This window comes from Siphateles boraxobius, unplaced genomic scaffold (assembly GCF_051911475.1).
Source record: "Siphateles boraxobius isolate OS27281-9 unplaced genomic scaffold, OSU_SipBor_1 41, whole genome shotgun sequence".
Lineage (NCBI taxonomy): Eukaryota > Metazoa > Chordata > Actinopteri > Cypriniformes > Leuciscidae > Siphateles > Siphateles boraxobius.
The window spans coordinates 20,067,208-20,081,857 of record NW_027509042.1 but is presented as its reverse complement, the minus strand read 5'-3'; the positions used below and the strand labels follow the sequence as shown (position 1 = coordinate 20,081,857).

General features: G+C 38.7%; 2 protein-coding genes across 4 annotated transcripts in view; both read left to right on the top strand.

The window, feature by feature from the left end:
- Positions 1 to 7,524, top strand: part of espnla (espin like a) — a 29,327-nt gene extending 21,803 nt beyond the window's left edge. For both annotated transcript variants that reach the window (XM_077198913.1, XM_077198912.1), the window contains exons 6-10: positions 2,944 to 3,084; positions 3,588 to 3,741; positions 3,978 to 4,123; positions 5,409 to 5,573; positions 5,660 to 7,524. In XM_077198913.1, the coding sequence (XP_077055028.1) occupies positions 2,944 to 3,084; positions 3,588 to 3,741; positions 3,978 to 4,123; positions 5,409 to 5,573; positions 5,660 to 7,144 (2,091 nt within the window). In that variant the 3' untranslated portion in view covers positions 7,145 to 7,524. The remainder of the gene's footprint in view (positions 1 to 2,943; positions 3,085 to 3,587; positions 3,742 to 3,977; positions 4,124 to 5,408; positions 5,574 to 5,659) is intronic.
- Positions 7,525 to 7,615: 91 nt separating this feature from the next.
- Positions 7,616 to 14,535, top strand: klhl30 (kelch-like family member 30). 2 transcript variants are annotated; one of them, XM_077198920.1, is made up of 9 exons: positions 7,622 to 7,747; positions 8,419 to 8,533; positions 8,650 to 9,372; positions 9,459 to 9,645; positions 12,155 to 12,241; positions 12,822 to 12,977; positions 13,096 to 13,284; positions 13,506 to 13,651; positions 13,763 to 14,535. In XM_077198920.1, the coding sequence occupies exons 3-9, from the start codon at positions 8,779 to 8,781 to the stop codon at positions 14,006 to 14,008; spliced, it is 1,605 nt and encodes a 534-aa protein (XP_077055035.1). In that variant the 5' UTR covers positions 7,622 to 7,747; positions 8,419 to 8,533; positions 8,650 to 8,778; the 3' UTR covers positions 14,009 to 14,535. The 2 variants fall into 2 exon arrangements, with proteins under 2 accessions (XP_077055034.1, XP_077055035.1); XM_077198919.1 differs by lacking the exon at positions 8,419 to 8,533 and having other exon boundaries at positions 7,616 to 7,747; positions 8,534 to 9,372.
- Positions 14,536 to 14,650: the final 115 nt, after the last annotated feature.

Below are 14,650 nucleotides of genomic sequence, written 5' to 3'. Positions count from 1 at the left end.
TAATAACAAATTATTATACCAAGCTACTAAAGGTTTGCTTTTCAAGAAATCCATTCTATTAAAATTAAGCCTTTTTTTATTTCATTATGATATCAGGGCCATTGTATCACCCATTAGTAATTTTACACTCTTAATTTATAATAATGAATAATGCATTTTAATTCACAAACTTTATTTATTTTTTAATACAATAATAGGCAGGGCACCTGTATGTCTGCATGCTGATTTTTATGATGCTGGAGTCAAGTGATCTGAGTGGATTGTCACCTATTTTTCCAGGGCATGCATTATTAAGCAAATAATGGAAATGTTCTCCTCATACAAAGCCCTGTCATGCAACACCTTTTTCATTGATTAGTGTTGATGTGTGTTAGGTCACGTCCCCAGTTTAATGCTGTGTCAGAGACCAAAAAAACAACAACATCAACAACATCTGAATGAAAGAGATACAATGTCTCTATCCGTTTCTTCTGATTTGACAGTCTCCTGCTTCCTATCACACCGCTCGCTTGTTCACATGTTCCCATTGGTTTGTTCATTAGTGACATTGCCGGCTACCCAATCCACTGTGTAAATTATTAAGTGCATTCTCCTATCAGAGTTTATTGTTTATTGTCTGTTGGGCCATGGCCAGTTGTTAGGATGGTGTTGATTGAGTCAAGACGTCTCTGGGTTTGGTGTTCACACCGTGTGTCACTGTCTAGTGACACAGAGTGATCAGGCGCTGCCTGCTAGGATATCAACCACAACTACGAGGACGGTAGTTTGTAAGTAACTATTGTGCTTTTTGTACATGTTGTGTTTATGGAGATAATGCAACGTTGCTATCTGTTTTTTGAACAATGCGTAATTATTTGTTAATTCCAGATGTATCATCTCATGAATTGCTGTATTTGAGCAATTGGTTTGTCTCTAAACTTTTGTAATGTCGAAATAGCTTTTTGGTTCAAAACGGATATAAGTTCCTTCTAATTGTTATCATTTGATATGATTTAATATGCTCATAATTCTGATAAATATTTTTCACAGCATGACTACTGAAGGTTTTTACATGTTGTAGTCTGTCTTTAATTTATATTCCTCATAACTGAACAATTGGAAATATTTTTTTTATTTAATTGGTTGAAGAGTCTGTGGATGGTTATTATTCACTAATTGGGGAACCTATATTAAAATGCTTTTTTTTATGGCTAATAAATGTAACCAACTACGTTGTCTAAATACATTGAAAAATTAAACATGAAGAATTAAAGCATCACAAAATGTAAAATGTATATTCATTTTGAGATTTGCCAAAGATTACATTTAAAAGTACCATTTAAATTTGTAGTGATTTTAAAGATAAACTCTAAGTTAACATTAAATGATAGCAAAGATAACCTAAAAAATAAGGGATAACCTATAAAAAAGGGAAATGTGCATCCACACTTAGAATTCCATTATCAACCAATACCGATAAATAAAGAATAATAATAACAATAAACCTCTCTAGGCCTGTAACCAATTGCTTGTAGTAACAGAATTCTATTTAAAACAGCTAACATAGAAAGAATGCCATCTTCAGCTCATTCATCATCCTTTCTCCATTTGAACATAAACTTTACAGCACACAGGATTTGCTGCTGTAGACACCTTGGACGGTTTTCGCTCTAAATTCAAGAACTGTCAAACATGATCATCAGATGTTTTAACTGAAGGTGTAAATGTGATTTAACATAGAATGTATTGCTTACATGTCAACACAAGTGTGTGGTCTTGAATTCCTTTTGCAAGCAGAGATATATGTGGAGGGTTTAACCTTACCAAACCTTTATACAAACTGTTTAGGCCTACATAGTTCTACCATTTCTGGTTATTTTCTTTCATTCCCTCAATCTTTTTAATTTAATGTATTAGAACAGAACATTGAGAAATATTCCACGGTTTCTATTTGTTTCAACTCTTATCTTTGAGTATCCCCCCCGAGTAACTCTCCACTGGATTACACTGGATTTCCACCATCTTACTACTATATAGGATTTATGGATTTGGTGCTTTTGCTGTAGTCTCACTTTCTTCATCAGCATTCGTGTGGCCTATAAGACAGAGAAGAGGATGTGAGGACCTTGTTTTTCCAGCATCCACTGCCTAAGCCGCGGAAGAGGATAGCTGATGGAAACCAAATGTGCCATGGTGTCCACTGGCTTTGATTAAACCTTCACGCAGAGACAGATGCATCCTGATCGTGAGCGAGGAACTGAACTGCTGCTCAAAGGTCAAAAAGGAAAGAGATTCCACTTCGCTATTGAGTTTTGCCCCATATTACCCACATTACCCCTCCCAAAGTTGATCTATTTATGAATTGCGCAACTTCTGGGAAATGTATCCCTGCCTTTGCCCAAGCCGTGTCACAGCACATTTCGTGCTGTTTGGACATCAAAGTGCCGTGCAAGAGGAAATTGGGAGGACCACCTTGCAGAGACAAAGCAAAATAGCATGCTGCGGCATATCAGTGTTCCCTTTGATGCTCGGTGCGTGTGTGTGTTTTACAGAGAGCCCTTTGAGAGCCACATTTGATATGCATTCTGCATGGAGTCCATTAGGATATTACAGTTTCATCAGCGGTGATCTAAATGTTTCCATATACTCTGCATTTTCCCTCTAGTAAAGTGGGATCTAGATGTTGGGCTCAGGTACAACTATTTTGCCCCCTAGCTAGGGCCCCTCTTACTGTAATGCTCACATATTGCTACGCGGACGACAACACTGCGCAAAAAACAGACCACAAATAGCTGTTTCTCTTGTGTATGATTGGGATATTCTTCTGTGCGATGTATCGTATGGCAATAATTGGGCTTTTATTCCATTTTCCTTACAGGTCTACGTGAAATAATTTGCTTTGATGGCACACTACCTGAGTCGGTAAATATTATATGATAATAAAAGTAGTGTATTGTATTGCAGCTCTGTCCAGCTGTACAGCCTCTGGAAGAGAACTGTCCTATAGAGGAAGAGCTTAGAGAGAAACCAGCTGTGTGCCGGCAACTTAGCTCTGATTATTACAGACAGATTACTAATCCACACAATAACATGGACAGTCTTAAGGTGAGTCTTGTACGTTTTTGAATAATAACACAATATTAATGACAAAGCATGCCATTAGTTCTGTTCTAAAATTCAGTGATCTGTTTCTCTGCTTAATTCCTACATTGGTAGCTGCCTTCCAATGCAGCTTTTTAACTGCGTTACACCTCTTAAATGACTGATTTTAAACGCTATACTTTGAAACAGCTCCATGCGCCACACAAAAAGGAAAAACATATCTGTCAATAGATTTCAATACAGTTTGACATAGCATGTTGCTAAGCTAACTGTGCAATACATAAGTATTCAATTTTGGTACTGAATGTATTTAAGTATACTTTGGGCTTTAGAATGTAACTTAAACTCCCTCTATGAGCAGCTCACTAGACTTTATAACAGAGCAATTATTTACATTTTACATTTTGCATTAAATCAAAAAAGTGTGATTTTAGGCATTAGTATCTGGCTGTAGTAAGTGTCGACATTCAATTAAGTGCCTTTTCATTTCATTTTTACCCCACCAGCACCCTGAGACAGAAGATTCGCCTCAAGCCCGTTACCCCGCTCCACCTCTTTCACATCCTCCACCCCCTTCCACCACCACCTCCTCGGTCAGATCACCTTCAACTTCTATCCCACATGGGAACGCTTTACACAATGTCCACATGGCCACGACTGGTGAGAAAGGCTTGAGGGGGCTGTTTAATACCCCTAGTGCTGCTCTGCAAGTTTATGTTCTGTAATCCTGAGAGAATTTTGTGGCCACTGCTGTCACCATTGACTCATCCTTCCTAAATTTTACTTGATGACTTAATTCCAGTTCGATGAGTAATGGTAATCAGCCTATTTGAATATGATCAGAACATAACTGGAAACAGATGAGAGTAACGTTCTTGTTCTGATTGTCATTGCAGTGGTGAAGAACCTTAGCTCCACTACGCCTGCAAGTAAGCCAGTACCAGAGAAAGGGAAACTGCTAGTGGGAGAAATGAAACTGGGAGATGTGAAATCGATCGCCAGCTTTAAAAAATCTGTATTGACTGCAGATTTGACATTTTCAGTTAGTAAATTTACCATACAGTTTATCATGATAACTAAGTCTAAAGGCCAACTACACTGCCAAGACAGACGCAGACCAATGGCGACAGTCACCAGATTACTTCTCAGATGTTCCAAGACAGAAAAATGCTGATTCATCATGTTCAATCGGCAAAAATCTGGCTCCGACAAACGCTAACAAACTCCGAGAAGCGTGACAAACTGATCTGACAAAACCCGACGAAATGTCTGTTGCCGTCAGTCTGTGCAGTGTAAATTGGCCATAAAGCTGTGTTCACACTAGCAAAATACTGTTGTCAGTCCTTTGAATTCTAAATGTAGTTACATGACCTATCCTATCCATAAGTCTGAAGTCACATGATGTCACGTTTCCAGATCCAAAGGCTCCTTGAGATCCCAAAGGCAAATCATAAACAGTGCTAATACACACTAACAGTGCGCTGTAGTACTCCCAAAATATCATGATCCTAACCCTTATCTCTATATGGAAATTTCAGACGGCCAGACAGTGATTCATCTCTGAATCTTTCAAATATTATTTTTTTGGGATTCCGTGAGCCTGAAGATTGTACACTGTGAGTTTTTAAAAGTGTAGCTTAAAGGAGTGATATAATTGAATAGTGCTTATGTAACGCACGTAGGCCAGTAGGAGCTGTAAACCTGACTCCCTGGCTTCAAGAGCCACGCTAGTGACTGATGCTAGTGGCTGCGGTCTTTAGCATCCTTGATAGCGTGTCTGCTTCCCACGCCGGACAACCCCGGTTCAAATTTCGATCAAATGCTGCCCTCTACACTCTAAGCAAGATTTGCCACATGAACTTGAGACTCGTTTGCACTCGTTCCTTAAATTATATTGTGCCATTTGAGGCTTCCGGACATCATGGAAGTCCCAAAGTCATAATCTTGCAAAGCTAACTGCGCAATACTCTAATAAGCATAAAAATACTGTACACAGCACCATTGGTCCATTTAAAAAAAAAAAAATTATGTTGATGCTAAAGCTGTTGTGTGAACAGAACACTTAGAGGGTTGTCTTTGTAAATGCTGTTGTCAGTGACGGTTGACCATGTGAACATAGTTTATTTATTAACTTTAACTTTTATGAAATTTACTGAAGAACTTTATCATATATACCGCATTATTATACAAAAAAGAACCGGGTTTATTAAATTCATGGTTTCATATTAGCCAAGCATGATATTGCATGTTTTTGTTTTTTATGTACTTGACAGCTTAAGGGCACCAGTACTTGCAAATACATTATTGTCTTGCCTTTTCCTTTTTAGAATAAAATGGTTGTGTTACCGACAGAGGAGGCTAATTTGTCTGATATTGATTACCTGGTACCCATGCACGATGAGAAGGGCAGACCTATAGCAGAATGGAAGAGACAGGTCATGGTACGACAGCTACAGGCCAGATTATTTGACCAGGAAACCCAGAGGATGAAGGTGAGCTACAAATAGTGCATTAAATGTCTGACTGCAACTTTCTCCAGGTTGGATTTTAACTGGATGTATTGTATCTTATTAAACAGGAGAATGGTACTAGATATTCAAAGATGGATAGTTGGAGATTCTCCCAGGCTCACAATGCCATCCTGGGTCCATTTGGAGAACTTCTAACAGAAGATGACCTCATTTACCTCGAGAAGCAAATTAAGAGTGTCTCAATGCATAAGAACTGCGAGGGCTATGAAATGGAGCTTGCTCATCTGGCCGAAGAACTTCGAAACATTCTCCCTGCACCGATAGTCAACATCACAGTCAACACCCAGTACAAAAACTCTACACAGACTCCCTTACCCGTTTGGTGCAACCGTATTTCAGGGATTGTGAAGAGTATGTCACTGCTTATGACCAACCTAACAGACCAGCCCTACTGCAAAATGCCAAACACAGAGCTTGTTAGCGTCTTCTCTCAGGCTTCAGAGAGGCAAGCCTCCACCAGAGGCAGGAGGGAGAAGATAGAAAATGAGATTCACCAGTTTGGGGTCTCTGTGAGGAACCTGAAGTCCAACTTTGAGAATCAGAATGAATCCTCATTGGAGGATTCAGGGAGAAAAGAATCATTGGGTGAACAAGAGAAAGAACTAGTGGAGACTGGTTTGGATGAGGTCTCTCAAAAACAGGAACAAAGACCAGAGATTGACCAGAGTGATGATTCAGAGATCGACTATGTAGTCAGCGATGCCATGGAAAGTACAACCCTGCGAAAGGAACGTATTGTGGTATTGTTCCTGGGTCACTGGAAGAAGTCAGCTTATACTGTTACCGTGAGAAACGCTCAGAGAAAGCAAAGTGTTGATTCGCTGGAGATATCTATGAAGCCAAAGTGTGAACGCAAAGCTAGCTTGGATATCTCTCAGAAGAGGACCATGGAGAATGGTAAACTGGGGCACTTTTTCAAGCAGAGAAGTGCCATCAATAAGATGATTGGGAACTGGAGAAGCATGATCTCATTTGTACCGTCGCGGCAGATCCGAAGACTCAACCGGCAGCAGGCAATTTACTCACCTGAGCAGTTCCTCCCCCGTGTGGATGGATCTCCCGTTGACTACGACACGCTGACACTTGACCTCTTCATGCTCGGCTACTTTCACATACTGGAGTTGGATTTGCCAGCAGATGAGAGGAAAATGAGACACCTGCTGTGCTTTGAAGTGTTCGACCATGTGGGGCGTTTTACCTGGGAAACTATCCGGGATTTTCACAAGGCTGTAATTCAGGACATTGAAGCTGGAAACCGGGAATGGAAGGATGGATTTGAGGACATTAAGGTGAAGTTCTTTGGAGATGGATCAGGCCAACCAGAGCTTGAACACTTAGAGCAAACCACAACGGTAGACAAGAGACCTGTGCCTAAAGTCATTGTACAGACACCCACCCCAGATGAGGGCGGTGTCCTGAAAAATAATGCCGATATTAGTTGTCTGACTAATGATGAAATTTGCAAATATATTGACCGTAGTTTTGCTTTCTGGAAAGAAAAGGAGGCTGAGATATTTGATTTCGAGGAATGACATTAAGCCGATTGGGGGGAGGGTGGAAGGTACATATAGATTTCTTATGATCTTTAAGTATGTCTATTTTTTGTGGGGGGGGGGGGGGGGGGGATTTGATGTAGAATTGGTACCATTATTTATACTGTTGTGACAGTAAAGGCATGCTTTTGCCTTTTTTTGCCGGGAGACTGCCATAAACTGAAGTGTTTGCTATTCTGTTCTGATTCTTTCTCAGAATTTTGTGATTTAAAAATTATTTAAATGACTATTTCAGTTGAGTTTTTTTTACACTTTAAAATCTGACATTTAGAGACTTACAGCAGACTGGTGTGCTTTATTTTGCACCAATATTGAAGGCTGCTTACTCTAATGATTAAATAAAAAATCATCTTACTGTTTACTCTTGTACAGAGTGTTGTGTGTGTCGCTTTAAGAGCAGCTGGGAACTTAACTCTACTATTTTGACTGTGCTAAAAATAGCAGTGTGAAAGACAAGCATGCTCTCCCAGTGACTCTGCAGAAGACGACGTGTCCCCCATTTCAGACAGCAGCAACAAAATAGACTGCCTTTTAAAAAAGTACTGTGAATAATGTATGGTTTCTGCTTTCATTCGCAGGCAGGTAAGTTTAATTCTGAGTATTTTTTGTCTTAAAAATAAGAAATTAAACTTTCCAAATATTATAAGTACTGTCAGTTGCTCCTTGGACAACAAACTTTGTGTTTTAAGTAAAGGGACCTAATCATTATTTGAAGTGTCTGTTATTTGAGAAAATGTTAACAGATATATTTGTATTGCACATTATAGAAAACAATTAAAGAAAATTATTTTGGATATTAAGGGGAAAGTATATACTTTTCAATTTACTTTGAGTCATTTTGTTGTTCTGATTAAAGCAAAGTCATAAAGGGTTAGTGCAAAAAGGCACAGAGTAAACTATCACGTCATTAGATTTGTGCAGTTCTTCAGAATCATAAACAACAATCATATTGGAAATTCACAAGAATGGCTATTTTTTTTCTTGTTTAACATTCTCTGTTGATTGGCCAGTGATATAATTTTTTTTAGTGTGTTATGTGTGCAAACTCTCTAACAGGCAACGGAATTCATTTTGAATGGTAGTAAGTTTAATTCTCAGAATTATACTCTCCCAGTGTGCCTTTCAAATATATTGTCTTTGGCAAGAACCTGTTTTTAACTTTGGTGAAAATCATCTGATAATTTGACTTATATTGATGTTCTAACATGACTTCATTCTCTTCCAATTTGTTCCTGAAATGTTCTGTTACCAAGCACAAAGACTGAACATTTGTCCTCAGGTCACTGGAGGCTCCACACTGCTCTGATCATGAATGTCGCAATCAGATTTCATGTGACTGATTATACCCATTTGTCTTGTCCGATCTAGGTAAACACTGAAAACATCTGTTGGTTGGCCCTGAATGCATTAAGGCCATAGGTCAGAGTGTCGTCATGGTGCGTAATGTAGATGACCTAGACTTCTGCCTCTCTTCCCACCCGCAGAGCATCTTAGAGGGCCTGCGCTCCCTCTGTTCTCAACCCAAACTTGTGGATGTCACCCTGAGCGCTGGTGGACGGGATTTCCCCTGTCACCGTGGAATCCTTGCACTCTGCAGCCATTACTTTCATTCCATGTTCTCAGGTGATTTCGTGGAGAGCATTGCTGCTCATGTCGAGCTTCATGATGTAGATCCGAATGTATTGTCAACACTGTTGGACTTTGCTTATACAGGGAAACTCACCATCAACAAAAACAATGTGGAGGGACTCATGTGCACATCTAGCCAGCTCCAGTTCCACACTGTCCGTACTGTATGCAGCCGATATTTGCAGCACCAGATAGATGCCACAAACTGCTTGGGAATCCTTGAGTTTGGAGAGATCCATGGATGCCCTGAAGTGGTTGCTAAAGCATGGGGCTTCCTCCTTGAGAACTTTGAGGCAGTGCAACAACATGAGGAGTTTTTGCTGCTGGAGAAAGACAGGCTGGTGGCCTGCCTGAAGGATGAGGATCTGCACATAAGAGATGACCGGTCCTGTACCGAAGCAGTTTTGGCCTGGGTCGGGCATTGTAGAGAAAATCGGATCTGCCACCTGCGAGAATTGTTGAACTTGGCTAAGCTTTCCCTCCTCCCAGAATCCTACCTCACTGACAAATTGCTCAAAGAGCCATTGGTGCAGAACTCGCTAGAATCCAAAGAGTTGGTGGAGGGAATATGTAGAGAGGTCAGACAAATCTATTTTATTGAGGTTTCTTAAATATAATGTTACACTCTAAAAAATAAATTTTGTGTTGTTGTTTTATTCTTCAGAAACGAGAAATTACAGGAGGTGTGTCAGAGCAAAGAGTCACTCAGAATGCCCTCAACCTGCAGGAGGTTTTATTTGTGATGGGCGGTCCCTCGCTGGATGACTCGGACGATGAAGACGAGGATGAAGATGAAGACACAGATAGAAGGTTGCACCCCAGAAATTGTTGTTTCTACAACCCAAAGCTTGGTAAGGACAACTTCAGCTGGGACATCTACTTCATTAGGGAGAATTACCGTAATGTGGAACACTTACGATCTGATGTGCATACTACCAATCAAATCTGAATACACTTCAAGGGGTAATTCACTGCTAACAAGATGCTCTTTTAATAAACTTTGGCTGTATGCAGTAGAAAAAAAATTGGCTGTGGTGTTCCCTTTTGCCAAAAATGTAGGAAACCTGCACAACACCCATAATGTGAGCAGGATTTTGATTTATACAAGTTGATATTTTGATCATATTTTTTTTCCAAGCACATTTTACCAATTCCAAACTACATCAATCTTAATAACTACTATTCATTTTGTATTTAATCATTTTTAAGTGATATTTAATTGTTAAAGAAGGCTGGAACTGAAAACGCTATATATTCAGGTGTGCATAATTATTAAGCAGGTTTTCTTTTACAGTTAAAATGGCCCAAAAAAGAGATAACTCGTACTGAAAATTTAGGTGTGACCAATGGACAGCAAAACGCTCATTAGCTCAGCAGTGTCATAGAAAAACAGACCAAGAAGAAAATACACGTTAACTACAAAGAAAATTAAGAATTAAAGTGAAGAATTAGATTTGAAACTATCAGGATCCCTTTATTCTCCAGTGTCACCATTTCCCAGAACGGCAACCTACCTGGAGTCTCCAGAAGTACAAGGGGTCAGGATCTCAGAGACTTAGCTATGGTAAAGAATCCTGAAATATGATCCACACTTAATATGAATCACAAGGTGAAGTGTTGTGAAATGCATGAAAACTGTTTATAGACAACCTATCTGTCTGAAGGCTTTAGCTTGTGATTCTTATTATGTCTGGGTCATATTTCAGGATTCTTTACCATAGCAAAGCATCTGAGATCCTGACACCTTGTACTTCTGGAGACTCCAGGATAGGTTGCAGCTCTGGGAAATGGTGGCACTGGAGACTAAAGGGTTCCTGATGGTTTCACACCTAATTCTTCACCTTAAAAGGTTAGTTCACCCAAAAATGAAACTTCTGTCAGTATTTACTCACCCTCATGTTGTTCAAACCTCGTAAGACCTTCGTTCATCTTCGGAACACGAATTAAGATATTTTTGATGAAATCTGAGAGCTGGATCACTCCTCCATAGGCTTCTATGGGATTAAAACTTGCCAGCCCCGAAGGGTTATTAAAGATATCGTTAAAATAGTCCAAGTGACTACAGTGGCTCAATCTTAAGTTTATCAAGCGACGAGAATACTTTTTGTGCGCAAAACCCCCCCAAAAATAACAACTTTATTTCAACTATTCATTTCCTTCTCTGTGGGCCTCTAGTCAGTAAACTTAGTGTGATCACACGTAGGCTCACTATTGGCCGACTTTGGTCATGTGTGTGATGTGTGTGACGTACAACAACAGAAAAACTGCGCTATATCACTGGTGAACTGACTCGAGGCCCACAGAGAAGGAAACGAATAGTTGAAATAAAGTCGTTATTTATTTATTTATTTTGCGCACAAAAAGTATTCTCGTCGTTTGATAAACTTAAGATGGAGTCACTGTAGTCACTTGGACTATTAACTATTAACGATGTCTTTAATAACTTTTAGGGGCTGGCAAGCTTCAATCCCTTTGGATTGATGAGGAGTGATCCAGCTCTCAGATTTCATCAAAAATATCATAATTCGTGTTCCGAAGATGAAAGAAGATCTTACGAGGTTGGAACAACATGAGGGTGAGTAAATACTGACAGAATTTTCATTTTTGGGTGAACTATCCCTTTAATTCACGCATTAATTTTGCAGTTTGTAGTACTTCATTAGTATTTCATTCTTTTCATGAGCATTTAATATAATTTTTGACTTTTCAGTGCGAGTGTAGTCCATTTTACCTGTAAAAGAAAACCTGCTTAATAATTTTGCACACCCAAATATAAGGCTTCCACTTCCACTTCCTTCCTTAACAATTATATATCACTTATAAATGATTAAATACAAAATTAAATTGGTAAAATTAGCTGTGGGGAAAAACTATGATCAGAATATCAACTTGCATATATATATGTTTATATATGGTCTGTAGTTTTCACAAAAGCCCTAGTGCTGACAAAGAAACAAGTAACATGGAGAAAGAGTGCACATTGTTCATTTATATACAGTATGCTTTTTGGTGTTCCTAGAAGATTTATTTCCTGTTCATCTAGAAGCTTATGATAAAATGCTTGAAATTAGTTTTGGAGAGCAATTTGCTCATGTATAAATTGCTTTACCATATTAAAATTGTAATTTTTAAAAGGGTAAGTACGATGCTTCACCTCTTGATGCTGGTTAAAAAAATATGTATTATTCCATATCCTTTGATGACCTTTACTTAACTAATTCTAAAATGTTAAAAACAGTAATAATAAAAAATGAGCATGTATATCCAAACTTTTAATTGGTAGTTAACAACCATGTTATACTTCACACTATATACTGCATACATGTGCATTTTTAAGAAGAATTTTTTTTTTCCCCATAGGGCAGTGGTTTCAGTTACCTGATTTTCCCAACTACAATAAATGGGGTTATTCTGTTGTCTCCTTAAACAGCAATGTGTATGTCACAGGTGAGCTGAACTCTTTTCATAAGATATGTAACCATTGCCTAAGGGCTGTAACCCCGATATCATCTTAGACAAAAATGTTTTCTTCACAATATTTTTGTAGTATGGATAATTTGCTGATTGGTTGGTTTGGTCTGTATGCCTCAAATCACAATGACAAGGAAAGAGAGACTGAAGAAAAGAGAATGAAATGATACAAAAAAAAGTGCAGGACACAACTTCTATTTTTACCAAGAGAAAACAATCCAAAGATTTTGATGGTATTTATAGAGCCTGTGCCCTTTGGGAAAGGATCAGTAAGATTTATAGTTATTACACACATGAATGGAACGTCATCTCCAATTAGGATTTGGAGATGCTGAGATAAAACAGTCCCATGTCTTAATATAGACAATCCTGCTTAAGACTCACATAAGACCTGAAATCACTTTATAAATGTAGGGACTAGAACACAAAGAAGCAGAACATTAACTTTGGGATGACCTGGGATTCTTGGGGCATCATTGTCTAATGTTGCCTGGTCACCAATGGGGACAGTTGAACCTTCCTGTTGAGCTGAGGATTTATTCAAATAATCTCTCAGGGGGATCAAGAGGGTCTCAGTCCAACACGTGGTCCACCACAGAGACCTGGAAGTTCATCACTCGTGAGGGCAAGTGGGTCACAGTCGCCCCAATGTTGCGGCCCAGGACTAACCACTCTTCTGCAACTCTCAATGGAGAGATTTATGTAATTGGTGGTAAGAAAACAAATCCGTTTCCAACTGCATGCTTCAGACAAAGGTATTTGTGTAGATTTCCCTGCAGAACTGGACATTTTTATGGAACATAAGACATTGCGTTATTTTTCATTGACAGGAACTACAATGGATTTTGTTGAAGTTGAACATTATGACCCATTCAGTAATTGCTGGACTCCCACGGGCCCAGCACTGAAGTATGTGACTAACTTTACAGCCACATCATGTGAAGGAAAGCTGTACCTCATTGGTTCTTGTGCTGTTAAATTTAATGCCCTGACTATGCAGTGCTACAACCCTGTCATAGGTAAGAAACAACACATGTCAACTTGTATTACAAGTATCAGTAAAAGCAAACCACATCTGTCATATTAGAGCCTCTAGTAGTTTGCAACTAGTAATTCAGAACAATTTTATGAGTCACTTTAAAAGAGTGTTCACTCATGGAGCCCTGCCAACATTGAAGCACAGCTCAATAATATTTAGTCAGAGTATACTTTTATAAATTAAGTTTCTCTTCTTCAACAGATAGCTGGTGTATCATCTGCTCTCCTTTTATTCCTAAATATCTCTCTTCTCCCCGCTCTGTCTCTATGGATGGAGTCATTTACCTCGTAGCAGATAACACCAAAAAGGTCTATTTGTATGACCCAGAGGGTAATATGTGGGAAAAAGTGAGTTTTATTGGAACTTTTGTTTGTTTGTTTTAACACAGAAAATCAAGCACATATAAAGTTTGCCGAACCCTCGTGTACTGTTTTTATGTTTGCCATTTTTCTTCCCAGATTCAATTTCTGCACACTCTTCATGAGAATGGGGATTTGGTGGTTCTAGGCAGGCAATTGTATGTGACTGGAGGGCACTGGAAGGGAATGGAGGGGGATTACGGTGTGGAAGTGGAAGTATACAACCGTGCCTCCAACACTTGGAAGGTGGACGGCTTTCTTCCCAGACTCTGGTCCTACAGTGGCTGCTGTTCCATCTTCCTGGACACTTCCCAGTGGACTGAATTCTTCCCTGAGGAGACTTAATATCTGTCCTGTCCCCTAAATCCTGACTTAAGCTTTGGTGCAAAATGTCCACTTTTCTCAGAGTACACTGGCGACTATCATTTAGAAGAAAAAAAAAGGAATTACAATATCAGTTTATAACAATCATAGCCCAGAGAGCACACATACTTCTCAAAGATGTGTTAAAGAACAGTTCATCTGGAAAGCATCTGCTGTGTACAAATGTCTGATAAACATCTTTAAAAAGTCAGTTTACATATATTCTAAATCATACATCTTTAAGACATTTTCTGAATGACATATGATATGAAATGTCTTAGAGAGATATTGCAAACACACACACAAAAAAATATGTGCTAGGGAATGTGAGGTCACTAATTTGTTTTGCTCTAAAGATAAAATCAAATATTGCTTTTATTTGTGTAAAATTGCGTTTTGTGTATAGTTAGGCTGTAAGTATTTGACATGGGGTATGTTTTTTTCAGCCTTATATGTAGCAGCTAGGTGTTCTTTGCCTTCATGTGGCCAATAAATGTTTATAATCATTATTGTTTTGTATAAGTTGTATCACATGATTTTTCCTGTAAAATTCTAATTCAAATTTTTTTATTATTTATTTTGACTGAATTTATTTCAAAATGTGTTTTATTTTTAATCAGAAAA

What these genes read in the sequence shown, in the direction of transcription:
- klhl30 (XM_077198919.1), top strand. Translation starts at nt 8,599, where the DNA reads ATGGTGCGTAATGTAGATGACCTAGACTTCTGCCTCTCTTCCCACCCG. An exon ending in TTTCTACAACCCAAAGCTTG is followed by an intron (nt 9,646 to 12,154) that starts GTAAGGACAACT and finishes TTTTCCCCATAG; the next exon opens with GGCAGTGGTTTCAGTTACCT. An exon ending in GTGCTACAACCCTGTCATAG is followed by an intron (nt 13,285 to 13,505) that starts GTAAGAAACAAC and finishes CTTCTTCAACAG; the next exon opens with ATAGCTGGTGTATCATCTGC.